The sequence below is a fragment of the Pseudopodoces humilis genome, chromosome 8, assembly GCF_049639895.1.
Source record: "Pseudopodoces humilis isolate 2021_Gansu_Grassland_sample_001 chromosome 8, ASM4963989v1, whole genome shotgun sequence".
NCBI lineage: Eukaryota > Metazoa > Chordata > Aves > Passeriformes > Paridae > Pseudopodoces > Pseudopodoces humilis.
Genome location: NC_142207.1, coordinates 17,114,072 through 17,128,364, shown reverse-complemented (window position 1 = coordinate 17,128,364; position 14,293 = coordinate 17,114,072). Strand labels below are relative to the sequence as shown.

Here is a 14,293-nt window from a genome sequence, read left to right as displayed (position 1 = left end):
TATAGAGAATGACACACGGTAACCGTGACACAAAGGCCCCACCTCTGAAAAGCGCACGGGAACAAGGAAACACCTGTTTGTGCTGTGGAAGAACAGGTGGGAAGCGGTGGTTTGTCGGCTCGATATCCTGTGCTTGCGATTACAAAGCACGGCGCTCAGGTGCCTCTCTTTTTTTGCCCTATGAGTTTATTAAGAAGCCGCCGGTGCTTTGCTCTACCCTAGAGATGCCTTTCCAGCATCGCATGGCTGCCCCCATCTCGCTCCCCGTGTCACCTCGCCGAGCCGCGCTGAACGCACACCGTTCCGCCTGCTGGGTAGTGCAGAAAGCCTTAATTACAGCCTGAAAATAATACCCGCTTCCCCCGGGAGCCTCCCCAGCTATTCCTGTGGGATGGGAGAAGCTGAGAGGAGCCAGGTGGGGGAAGGCTGGCGCTCCCCGGGCCCGAGCGCGGGCAGCGGCGCCTCCGTGCGCGCCGGCGAGGCGGCCCCAGCACCACGGCCAGCTCCGAGCGGGCGGCGCGCCCCGACGCGGCCCCGGCCCCGGGGCGGAGCGCGGTCCCGGTCGGCGGCTCAGAGACGGGGCGGCCTCGGCAGCGCTGGGTGCCGCCGCGGGCCGGGCCGGGACTCCTGCTGAGCCCAGCCCCGCTTCCTCGGGACCCGGCGCGCCCTCCGCTCCGCTCGCTCGGCCCCGAGCGGAGGCTGGCACCTGCTCGGCAACCCGTGGGCAGCGTTCGGCGCCGGGGGAATCCCCGTTCCTCCCAGGACGGGGTCGTGTGGCGAGGGGAAGCCCTCGGCTGGGTCACGCTGCGTGGGAGGGGGCAATCCCTTCCACCGGGGAAAGGAAGGATGCCGAGGGCTCCGGTGGTCCCTTCCCCCGCTCCCCCATCGCTCAGCGCCGACCCCTACTCGCGCCGCCCCCCGCCCCAGACGGGGCGTGTACCAAGTTCCCTCCCTCCCCCGGCCCTGGCAGCGCCTGGGGCTCCCCGGCGGGCCACGCTCACGGCCGCGAAGGGGCCGGCGGTGCCGGGAGGGCGGGGACGCCGGGGCTACTGGAGGTGGCGGGGCCCCCCCGCCGCCATCGCCCTCGGTCCCCGCTGACCCCTGCAGCCGCCGCGGTGGGGGATGTGGCACGTCGCGGTGCTGCTGGGGTGTAGCTTATTCCTGATGCCGCTGTTTGTCGCCGAGTTTTGAAGAGATTTATTGGCTGGCTCTTGCTAAACCACGCTTGAGTAATCCGAGCTGCTGCGCGCCGTGGTGAAGCCCGGAGGGGGGGAACGTCACTCCCTCTGGCAGCGGAGAAACATTAGTCTTCCAGCCCTCAAACCACCACTACAGCGTCGGAAACTGCCGGGTCACAGCCATTTGCTTTGGAAAATTGGCGATGTTTGGTGCTAGAGATCGATTACCCTTATAATCTTTCCCCACCCGCCACCTCCTCCTGCTTACCCCACCCCTACCCGCCCCAGACAATAGCGTCCGAGCTCCTCCAGGAAAAAAATAGAAAAGAAAGCAAGGAGAGAAAGAAAGAAAGAAAAAGAAAGAAACTGGGGGATGAATCTGACTCCAATAGGAAAAGCGTGTCTCTAGAAGTGGTGCTAATGGGAAGAGATTTCCGAGCTCCAGAGGACGATGATTTGTCACAAAGGGTAGCTGGCTCGGTGCTTTGGGCTGGAGCCCTGTAGGAGATCCTTGGAGAAGTCATTGTGCACAGAAAACCGAAGACCTGTACAAACATGCCTGTTCGCAGAGGTCATGTGGCACCACAAAATACATTTTTGGGTACAATCATACGAAAATTTGAAGGGCAAAGTAAGTTCTCGCTTTCTATCTATTTTGCTATAGTAGTTTTATTCTGCTTATGACTAAATGGACAGCAGCTCCAGACTATTTTTAAGTTTGGAGCCTGCAAAGAAAACCCCGGAGGTAAGGAGGGGATCCCTGGCAGAAGTAGCAATGTTTTTGATCTAGAATACAGATTAACAACTTGAATTATTGGCTGGTGGGCTTGTTTGGGTTTGTGTTGGGGGGGGGGTGGTTTGGGAGGGGGATTAAGGCTATTTTCCCATACTATTTCAAGGAATAGTTTTTATCGTTAACTGTATCTATATTGTACAGTTATAGAAGTTATATCTCTTACCTTCTTCTGAACGAGTGAGATGGCTCTAAAAGCAGAATGTAGACTATGCTGTCTTTGCAATGTCTAAAAAATAGGCTAAATTTATTATTATGATTGTTAATGCTGTTAATAATAATTTCCTTTTCAAAATAAAGCAGAAGTTCAGAAAATATGCAGAAGAGTTATTAAAGAGGAAATACTCTCTTACCTTGTTGTCATGACTGCATTTTGAAATAGCTGTCAAATTTCTCTCTTTTGTTTATGTAAGTCTAAAATATCTATCAAACCAGTGCAAATGCATCCTCAGGGAGAGTCTGTGAGATCTTTTCCAATGCAGCAGTTTACTACCTGTCGAGGAGGATGAAGCTGAAGTGTTTTTTCCTGGCCAGAATTCTGGTTTCCTATTAGCTGTAAGAAGGAACACTTGATGCTTAAAATGAATTTAATTTAGAAACAGTAGTTTGATATATGTACATTGATTTAAATATTTAGCATAATTTTAGTATCAGTCTGGTGTGAACCCTTACAGGTAATTCCAGTTCATATACTTCCATATACTTAAATTCGTTCTATCGTGTATTATATATATTCTTTGAGGAAAAAATAAAGATAGTGCTACTCCTAATTTATCTGTGTGCTAAGTCGGTGTTGCTACTCCAAGTTTTATGTAGTGAAATGTATATTTTTTCACAATCATAATACACTAGCTACTAAATAGCCAAGTGATAGTGAAAGTTCAGCTTATTGAAAGATAGCAGAAAAAGTAAGAATGAAATCTCCAAATATGTCGCTGTGTTCAAAGACGGACATATTTAAAATTTTGAAGACTTGCACTGTTTACTTGGTGTCATGTAAGAAATCTTTCATAAAGAAAGCAATCACCCTGTGAATTTAAGTAACTAAAAATTAATGTCATTAGCAGTAAGTGTATCAAAGTTGGACATTTATAATTACAATGGGAATAGTGTGTTAAAAAGGTTAACAGAAACAAACTAACAAGAGTTGAAAATTTTTGAACCTATCTTTGAGATGAGAGTTTAGGAAAGGTGATGGATGGAAGCACAGAATTCAGTAAAATTTGCAAAATGTTTCTAACGTAATAATTGTGTCATGTACCCCCTTTTTTTGTTTTTAGGAACTTTCTTTTCTTCTATTACTTTCTAGATAGATTTGTTAAAATACTGTCTATAAATTTACTGTAATTCACCTCAATGAAAATCCCTACAGAGTAGTTTGAGATGGACCTTACATCAAGAAGCCCTTCACATGAGTAGAAGCCCCTTCCCAAGGCTCTACTTTTCCCCAAAAAAGCTACTAACTTTTCAAGGACTTCCCTGGAGTTGCGACTGATGGGACGGCATGGCACTCATCGCTTGGGCTTCAGTGAATCCTGAAACAGACAAAATTTTTAAGTCAAAGGGATGTTTACAGAGGCTTGCATAGTGTGATTTTATTTCCTTAAAAACAATTATATTCATCTTTAATGTATTCTAAATTAATTTAAGTTTCTTTAAAAGCTATGAATCAAATTATCAAATGACTGAAAATCTATGTATTTCAGGCATTCCTGTGAAAAGGAGGGTTGTTCAGCATTCATCCCTGCAATCGACCATATAAGAAATGTTGAAAGAGTACTAAAAAATGCATCACTTTCTTTTATTGCAGATAAAAAATTCATCATTGCTAATGCTAGAGTGCAGAATTGTGCTATCATCTACTGCAATGATGGGTTCTGTGAGATGACTGGGTTCTCCAGGCCAGATGTCATGCAGAAACCTTGCACCTGTGATTTTCTTCATGGGCCAGAGACCAAAAGACATCATATTGCTCAAATTGCTCAAGCTTTGCTGGGATCAGAGGAGAGGAAAGTGGAAGTCACCTATTATCACAAAGATGGTAAAGTCTGGTTTTATTTTCAAAACTTTTTGCACGTTTGGTTAGCAGTTGATTGTTAAAAGAGGTGTGTATGTTATGCTGGCAAGCCTCTTTGCTGGAGGTGTAATTTCTCTGAAGTCCCGTGAAATATATTTGTGTGTTTCAGTAAGGGAATCTGCCCAGAGAGAAGTGGGTGTATGGAGTGTATCACTGTACACTCACTCTACCAGCTGAGTGAAGCCAGCATAGTGTTTGCAGCTCTGGAACAGAAGTTCTCCTCTTAGTTGGTTTAAAGAAGATGTCAATCACTTAAAGTAATCAGCACAGAGCATACCTTGATTTAAAAGCAGTATTTTACCACAAAGTTAAAAGTAGAAAAAACCAGCCCATCAAAAGAAAGCATTAGCATATAAAGAAAGGGACAAGTCTTTTTCAGAGCTGAGATATTGTGAAGTACCTGCGATTAAACTACCAATATTGTCCTGGTATTGCCAGAGTCAAAATTTGGGCTTGCCTAGACTATGAACTATTCCATGTTATTCAGTAAAGAGTCAATACATGCAGAATGTCTGAATCTACTAATACTTTTTTTTCTTGTTAAGAGCAAAAAATGAATAAATGTATTTACAGATTTAAAAATGCATACGCAGGAGATTTAATTATGGTACATAATAGTTATATATAGAGTTTTGTTTTTGTTGGTTGGGTTTTTTTTAATTACCCAGAGTTATTTACATCTTTCAAATGAATTCAAGTAATTGATAATTGTGGTGTACCTTATTTTGTCTCTTGCTGTGTACACTCTTGGGAGAAGGAAAAGGAAATTCATATTCAAATGCTGAGCTTAAATTAGTTCTGGAGAAGTGCCAGTGTGTTGTTTACATCAATTTTAGAATCACATGCAATGTGCTCTATGATTTTAAAGTCACAGAGTTAAATTCTGTTCTCAATAATTCTGTTGTTATCTTGGAGAGGCTTAAGTAATAACTAATATGATTTTTAGCTTAGGCTGGTGTAATTCATATAGGACTCAGGCCAGCCATTCTACCCACACTACCCATATTTAAGCATACTCTTCATAGAAGAGTCTCAGTAGAGCCTTTTATTCTTAGATCTGGTTTGGTGGTCTGGAACTTAGTTCAGTCAAGATTTGTTGTTGTAGCTGTGCCTTGGACGTAGATTTCTCATGAGACCTGAAACTGTGTGTCTTTTACACATCTACCCTGTGTTTGTGTTAACTTGGCATGTGTTAAAAATAATTTTGCAAAAGGAGAATGTCATTACTAACTTTCAGCCATCAGCCTGGAGCACTGTTTGAAGATGTGGTAGTTTAAATGTCCTAAAGTCTCCCAAAACATTAGGAGCGAGGGAAAGGCATTGAAAATTACTGCTTACTTGTCAATTATCAGAGATAGATAGACAGATAGATTTCTAAAATGCTGAATTCTGAAATCATGCAACACACCATAATCTGTTTGAGACAAACCAAAGAAATACTGACCATAAAAATTGCCATATCTTTCATAAATAGTTTTGAGTGCTGAGTTACAGATTATTCAGTGTTAGCAATCTTATGCATAGAGGTTTTCAGTAACTTCACTTCTGTGAATAGTTGCTTTAATTGCCTCAGTATTTTACTTGTCTATATGTGAGCGGGATTCAACATGTGAACTGTATGATCTGCTAAATTTAAAGAAACACTGGTGAATCAGGGAAAAATTGTCAAAATATGAGATAGCCATGTATTTGAGTGCCAGACCTATCTGTCAGCTTGATTGTCTGTACATAGAGATTTTTTTTGTTTTGTTCCAGATAATATTCAATTTCTTTTCAAAATGTGATAGGAAATCTTAAGTCTATTTGGTGTCATGAAATTGAAACTACCTATATGATGAATGTAATGAATGTTAGTAAACATTCTATAGTTATTTTAAATAACTCAAAAATATATACCTTACTTTTCACCTTTTCAAAATTCATTTTTCAATATATAGCATATATACATATACATATATATTACTTAGTCTATATATTGTAACAATATACAGAATAGAGATACCTAACAAGGACTTCATTCAGGTTGTGAAACAAAGTAAATTTCAAGAGTTTTCTAAAAATGTGAGAGTTTAGTGCCTGGTTAGTTTCTTATTTTGCATGTGTGCTCTGAGTGAGTATGAGACTTGAGGTCAATTTCAGCAATTTTCAATTTTCAGAAGTCAATTCTAGCACAGTAAGAAATGTAACATTCTACATGTGAGTAACCCAAGTTACTCCAATAAACCATCCACTGCTTAAAAGTTTAATTTGACACTTTATTTCATGGCAAGACATTGTATAATATTTAACATAATACTAAGCATACAAAGGAGGAAGACACCTCAAGAAGGTGTGAATTGCTTGCACTTCCTCTGACAGGAGGTTCTGAAGACCATATTATGCGCTACTGACTAAATGCCCAGTGAATTGCAAATAAAAGCTTATTCCACATCGCACTGTCATTTACTCTACATAAGCCACTGATTATATTAAAAATTATTTTAGTATTTTGAAGTAAAGCAAATGTCAGTGGGATAACTTATAAAGCTAATCTGTAGTCAGAATTCCAGCAATGCAGATATCAGAAAGGGAATCACTCTATAAATAATGCCTTTTCTTTTTGGTTCTAAATACCACCTCATATAATTTTAAAATGTCACAGCTTTGAAGCTCAGCTTAAAAGAAAATTCTTGCTAGAATTAGAAATTAGAATTAGAATAGAAAAATGGTATTGCACACATACATGGGAATTAGGATTCTGATGTTCTCTACTGGCCTATAGTCCACTTTTCGAGATAAAAGTGCAGGATCTCAAGTTTTAAACATCTTGGTGATGCAAGACTCAAAGCTGCTGTTTGTTCACTATTTTAATCTTTTGGCCAAATTACAAACTCAAAGAAGGTGGGACAGAAGGATGGGAAAAAGTTTTGTTGCAAGTTGATATTCAGAAAATGACAATTGCTTGAATCTACACTGCCTTAAATATGACAAACAGAAGATAGAATGGTCAAAGGAGAAAAAAATTCTATGTATGATGGTTTTATAAATGAGTAACCTGGATGGAGCCTGTTTCCTTTTTCACCGTGCAGTGTGGGGAGGGTGCAGAGAAGCATCAAATGCTTGTGATAGCTTTGTTTTGTTTAATTGTTTAGATTGGCCTGGACTTGGGCACCCAGCGTGACCTGGGCACCCAGCAGGCTCTGTCCCAACCACACCAGGGCTGTCTTCCCAGCAGTTTTTAACATTTGCAGCTAAAGCCTTACTAGCTGCTCTGAGTGCTTCTATCAGAAAATAGCTTACTTTTAGTTTTAATTTCTCCTCACTCTTTTTCCTTTTAGAAGGGTATTTACACAATCCAAGCAAAGTTCTAGTCCTCTGTCCTCTTCAAGTAGTGCCACAGTATGTAATTACATAGCTACCAAAAGAGTTAATTACTGAGAAAAATGGTTAATGGAAACAGATGGTTCCAGAACTAGGCGTCCAAATTTACAGGTTCTCATAGCACAAGTAGCTCCACAATTGTCACTGGATGTACTCACGGGATTAAAGACACAGTAAATTTCTTTTTTAATGTAAATATCCCTTTTTAAAAAGAGCAATAGATAAATACAAGTCACAAGAACTATTATTTTGAAACAGATTTTTTTTTCCCAAGGATTGCCCATTAGGCACTAGCATCTGCTTAATTAAAAAATTTTACTCTGATATCAATGCAGCAATATCATAAATTCCTTACTATCTCACTTTTTTTTTTTCACTAATCTTACAGCTATATAATCTGAATTATACTTGAAGGCAAGATATTGTTTATACAGGATATCAGTTCTTATTTTAATAAAGTTATTTATGGTGAAAATGTTTGACAGCTCTTCCTTTGAGGACTCCATTTTGCAGTTTAAATCATTATTGCATAAATCATTCTTGACAGATGTAAAATACTGCTTGAGGTGGTAAAGCTGTAAAACTTTTGAGATAAAAAGTATAATTATTTTGGGATTGAGAATGGATATATAATAATCAGAAAGTACTGTCCCACATAGAATACATTTTTACTTCTTACTGTATGCTTTGTGGGCAATAATGGGATATGGCTAAGCTTGCAGGCGATATCTGTTAAAGGAAGGTAGGATCATTTAAACTTAGCCTATATGCATCAGGTATTCTAGGGCTGAGAAGAACTAAGGTAGAGTATAGGTCTGAACAAAGATGAGATCAAGCAATTTGCAGGGTGTGCACAGACCTCACAAAGTAGTTGCCATTTACCCAGTTTCAGAAAAATAATTTGCCACAACTCACTGCAAATTAAACATATTTTCATTTTCAAAGCACATTTCCAAACTAGTATCTTAAGGCCCTTTCAGCTCTTTTGTGAGGATAGGAAAATAAAAATTGTGCAAACGTATTGATGAAATAAAGTGAAAATGGTATTAAGAGTTCTTAAATAGATCAGGACTTCATTTAGAAGCTCATCATCCAGACTTCAGTTGTCATAGGCATTTTACCACCTGTGTGAACCTACCAATCAACAAAAAATACAACTGAAAAGAAAGCTGCTCATATATGTGACAAGTCCCCTTAGATCAGCCCTAGCGTGAGGGTCAGCAGCTGCAGTCTTGACCATAGTTTTAGTGCCTTATCCAGAACTGTTGAGATAGGTCAATGAATCCAATCTCTCTGATACCCTACTGGTGTAGGACTCCTTGATATAAGAAATACTATCTGACTGCATTTTGATAAAGAAAAGTGTTACTCCCACAAAAACCTGTCAAAAACCCCTTTCTTAATGCAGGGCCTTCTTCCAGGCATTCTTAAAATACCCCTTGGATGAAATCCAGAATGTTACTGAAGACATTGAACTATTGGAAATGAATGAGGAGATCCATTCTTATATCTGTAGTGCAGTGTTTCTACCTTAGGTCTTAATATTTGTCGAGAAAAAAACATCTCTTGCCCCACACAGTTCTGATGATTTTACAGCAAGGAGAACCATCAGCAGTGAGACAATACCTCAGTGATAAAAATATCTCATTTACTCATCCCCGTTCAGATACTACTCCTATGTCTGCTCAAAACTATGGGTCACTTTTTATTCACATTTCACATAGGATACCTAATAATTATGATAAAGCACCTCTTAGATACCCTAAGAAAGCTTATTTATAGGTCAATTTCAATCTTATTTTCCAAATCCTTGACTTTTTAATATATTCCTTTTTCTTTCCAGGTAAAGATGAACTGATTTTAAATAAGGAGCGGACTTTTATAAAATAGAATAAACAATTAAATAGAACAACAATTAAATTGACTCCTATTTTTTTCACTTTCTCAGTGTTTAGGGTCAGAAGGGTTTGAGTAGATAAGTATAATTTTAGTAAGTAATGAAGAATGCAATTGCTGTTATTATATATACTGCATCTTTAAAAGGAAAAAAATCTTAATTTGGAAAAATCCATTCTGACAGTTTTGAGTTCCTCCATGGCACAAATAAAAAACCTGCAGGCTAGTGGTTCAGGAGTCTTTCATTTCAGTACAGTGTTAAGATGGAACTCTTCTTACACTGGACCTCCATAGGATAATTTAATGTCAGGGTTCAGAATGTCACAGGGCCAACTTGCAGCAATCAAGGGGCCCAAATTTCCCTAGTCTAAGCCAGAAAGAAAAAATGATTACTGATTTTCAAAAAGTGCCACAGTGGTAAGAAAGGTGACACATTTTAGAGTGAAATGGAAATATAAGGTTACGATGCAATACACACCCTCAAAAGAGTTTCATTTTTTAATTATGCATTGCTGACAAAATTTTTTATCTGCTTTGAGTATGCTTGCTTCAGTTGTAGTGAAAGCTATTTTGGTTTTGGGTTATGAGACAAAAAGAACAGATGCTGTCAGTCTATTTTTGGTGTGGTTTCACATGATTTATTGTGTCCTCTTTCCATCTTTATCATACATCCTTTCTAATGTTACATTATGGTAAGAGTTATTGCATACTTCTTATTTGTGTTATTGATTGGTTCTTTCCCTTCTGCACCCAATTGGCCCATATATCAAAAAGAGATGTAGAGAGCAAGTCAGACATCATACCTTGCAATAGACATAGGAGAAGAGCCACTGCTTTTCTAATAGCAGCCTTTTGCATATTTGATGTGAAACAAATTTCAAAACATGGCACTTTGAGTAACACCAGTGTTGACACTTCCCTCTAGTTCCAAGCAATGGGAAGAGGACAATGGTGTGGGTTAGATTTTATGTTAGTGGTTTCAAGTCCAGTTTTAAAGCATTTCCTAAATGCTTGACTTGGTGTATGACTCAGTCTATGTGCTAGGTAGTCTGTGCTCTTCCTAGCTAAGTATAGAAAAAGCTTAATCAGGCAGTATAGGATTCAGAGCAGCAAGACAAAGCTGACTATGGAAATTGCTAATTGACTCTGGAAACTGCATATCTCAAAAGCAATCAGAACTGTAGCTGTGAACCTCAATCCAGGCAGAGCAGATAAATGACAATGACAGAGGCGTATTGTGGCTCTAGAGTTACTCGCTCGTTTCACATTGTCTGCAATTCTGAAAGTTCACATCTCTGAGGTGGGAACTATTTGTCTTATGATTTGGTACACTTGCACTTTTTAGTCTGGGGTATACTGGGTTTTGTAGTATATTGGGGTTTTATAAAGGAAATAACATGTGTATTTGAATAATTTCTTAGAAATTAAACTAAAATTTCATTTTGAAAGCAGAATTGTAGCCCTAACTAGTCACGAAATGCTTTTTGATCTCCAGAATTTCCACAGATAGGCAATTTTAAGCTTCCTCACCAACTTTCTCAATGTAGCCTTTTCATTTCTCATTTTGTTTATTCTTTAATACTGAAATCACAGTGAAATCTCATAAGGAAAGATCATTACAAAGGATATCAAAATCCAATCTGAAAAAGGTCAGAGTAAACAGTCTAAAGGGAAGGTCTTGTCTTTTTCCGTTTCATTAACTGGATTCCAGTAATAGATATTATACCTGGTTTTGATACTGCCTTCAATTAAAGCACTGAAGTGTTATCCACATAAAGAATATATTCTGGCTTATTTGTTAACAAAGAGCCATCATATCATCAAAACATAAAGATGGTATTTAAGTGTCAACATTATTAGCTATTTCATTACTGATAGTGAAGAAGAAAGCTTAGGCCAGAAATCACAGCTCATTCAGTACTTTACATGGTGAAATTTCTTGCTTTCCTGTCCTTGCTCCTCTATAATAACACAATCAATTGAAAAAAACTTGCTCTTACATTTTGCCATTACCTCATTTAAACTTCTGATTTGCCAAATTAGACTGCAGTGGAAACCAGAAGGTCTTGCCTAAATAGTCAGTTCAGAGAAACACAACAATAATTTACTTCAAGTACTTGGAAATTAGGATTTATCGCAACATCTAAATACTGATCCTTTACAGTACCAGCTTATGAAATATTGGCCTTTTTTTTTATCAAATGCACACTATTTGGCAACTGGTTGTTTCTTCAGTCAGGAAAGGCCTGAGAGCAAGATATTAATGCCTACTGACACTGGAATTAGCTTGCACACCAACAGCTTTCATAGAATTAAATGGCAAAGTTTAATTTTTGTAACACTAAGAAATCCTGATCTTTAGGCATTGGAGCACTGCTTGTACAGACAGTATACCTTTGCCAACTAGTATTAGCTGAATCTCTAATGCTGCATAAAAAGACAACAAATTATGAAAGAAACGTGAAACACTAACAAAACTTTCCTCCATTTTTATCTGCATACTAGACAGGCAGAGACAACTTCAAAATGAGGACATATTAGGGGGTTCTGTCGTTGTCTTATACCTAGGCTACTTGAAAAGCTGTTAATCATCAAGTAAATGTGTTTCATCACTAACATGCATGTGCTAAAGCACTCACTTCCAGCTGTTGCCAGACTTTGGAGTCTGTGCCCTTTTGAGATTGTTTCTTAGAGCATTCTTTGCTGATTTTCATTCAAATCAGTACAAGTGGATCTCTGAAAATAGCTTGCAAATTTCCTCCTTTCAAAACTAATTTATGTCAATCTGCTTTACTCCTTACTCTCTGGAAAAAAAAAATGCCAGATAATCTCATTAGTTTTTTGCATGTTTATGGCATTTCTTTTTATACTTTCAAAAGAACATGAAACTCAGTAGTCCATAAATCCTATTTTCATGGCAGTCAAGGTAAAATACTGTTGCAATTCTGTCTACATGAAGAAAAGAAAAGAAAAGAAAAGAAAAGAAAAGAAAAGAAAAGAAAAGAAAAGAAAAGAAAAGAAAAGAAAAGAAAAGAAAAGAAAAGAAAACAAAAGAAAAGAACCTAAAGTCCATGCCATTTTTAAATAATGACAATAAAAGAAAGGAAAATGTGTTCCATTTTTTCCATTTTAAGTGCACAGTGTTGTTTTTGCTTGATAAAATATACCAGGAATCAATTTAATACCAAAGTCTATCCAACAGAAAGAACAACTCTCCCCAGAAGGACTATTTCTGAAGTCATAGACAACATAACGATATTATGTGAGAAAGCAGTAACAGCCTTGAAGTTAAAAAAAACCAGGTATCTATAAATCAACATCTGAGCCTTCTCTGTGGATTAATGGAGCAGCTCACAAACTGGTATGAAAGCCTATGTATAATCTCAATCCTGAGCCAGTCCATGCTGGGTCGCTGTTCAGAGCATCCTTTGCAGAGCATCCTTAGTCTTTCTACAAGTTACACCAATTGTTTATGGCAACAAAAATGTGGGCACATAATGAACAGAAGCATATTTAGTGTTTTACCCACAGTCTTAAAGAAAAGTTTTGTGATAAAGAAAAGCTTGAGTACTGTTTGTGGATGACCACAAAACTGTAATAAAACCTTGTTCCACTTTATCCTGAAACTTGCAAATCCCTTCTCATGTCAGGATTAGAAGTAGGATATAAGGACCTGCTCCCAAATGCCTAAAAAGTTATTTAACTACTCACTGCTGCTGCAGCTACAAATAGAATTAGTGTCAGATTTGTGTGATGTTTATAGATCAGGATCTGGATGTGGGTGGCTTCCCCCTCCTGTGTTCATGGTTGTTTAAGGAGGGGAAAAGAGGAAGAAATGCATGGTTCACAGACCACTCTTCTTCCTAGCTGATCAGCAGGCAAGGCTATTCTGTAGAAACAACTACATAAACTAAGAACATTACAGCTAAGGGAGCTATTCCATAGACCACGCAGATCTATTTACATTCATTATTGGTTGTTTTTTGACCTCATTTGTAAAAAAAAAAACCAAAACAGTTCCTGCTGTAGTAGGATTACCAGTAGCATCACTGTTTCTGAAGAACTCAACATATGCAAAACATAATTATTAGCCAGACAAATACATTGTGTGTGGCTGCTTGAATTTCAGACATAATCTCTTCAACATTTGAATGTACAAGAGCATTTGTCCCTGCTTCATGGAAATTGATTGAATTGTTTCCCTTTTAAATAATCTTTTATTCTTAATTCTTTTTCATTTGAGATAATTTTTCTGTAAATAAAAAAAACAAAAGGCATTTATTTCCAGTTTCTGAGACTATTGGAAGAAAATATGTAGACATTTTTTGAAATTATGGAGAAGCAATTCTACACATTTAATCTTGGTTATCACCTGGAAAGTAGATTATCTAAATGTTGGTGGGAGTTGCCCCTTAGATCCCACAGGTACTAAAATACCAGATATAACTAAGTTATCATACCTGTTATAAATTATATCATAATACCTATCATGACCATACCTAGATATGAGGTTGAGTTACTGCAAGAGAAATGACTGACCTGAAGGTTTATGTGTAAAATCAAGTGAAGGGGTAGATTTTCAATGATATGTATGTATCATGTACTATAAAAGTGCACTTCTCCTTCTCAGAAGGTTTAAGAACTGCTTTGAGGAGCTGCCGAAATTACTTCCTACCCCATCATAAATACAAGCTAATTTCTATAGTTTACAACAGTTTTGCTATTAAAGCACCTTTTTTATTAAATACATTCAATCACAGGAAGTTTGTACTGAGCGGCAAATTAGAGGTGCGCCTAATGAGCTGATTGACTAATGCAGTGAGTATTTTACTTCAAAAGACGTATTATTCTGGAAAATCTCACAGTCCCAAAACATCCTTCTCTACATCCTTCTCTACATCCTTCTCATTTTTGCACTATCCTCTTTTCCAACACAGCACACCAAAGTTGCATTGTAACATTTCCCAGTGTACATATATATGAAAATGC

General features: G+C 38.4%; 1 protein-coding gene across 4 annotated transcripts in view; it reads left to right on the top strand.

The window, feature by feature from the left end:
- Positions 1–1,095: 1,095 nt before the first annotated feature.
- Positions 1,096–14,293, top strand: part of KCNH7 (potassium voltage-gated channel subfamily H member 7) — a 204,182-nt gene continuing 190,984 nt past the window's right edge. For all 4 annotated transcript variants that reach the window (XM_088058811.1, XM_088058813.1, XM_088058812.1 and 1 more), the window contains exons 1-2: positions 1,096–1,809; positions 3,782–4,012. In XM_088058811.1, the coding sequence (XP_087914937.1) occupies positions 1,734–1,809; positions 3,782–4,012 (307 nt within the window). In that variant the 5' untranslated portion in view covers positions 1,096–1,733. The remainder of the gene's footprint in view (positions 1,810–3,781; positions 4,013–14,293) is intronic.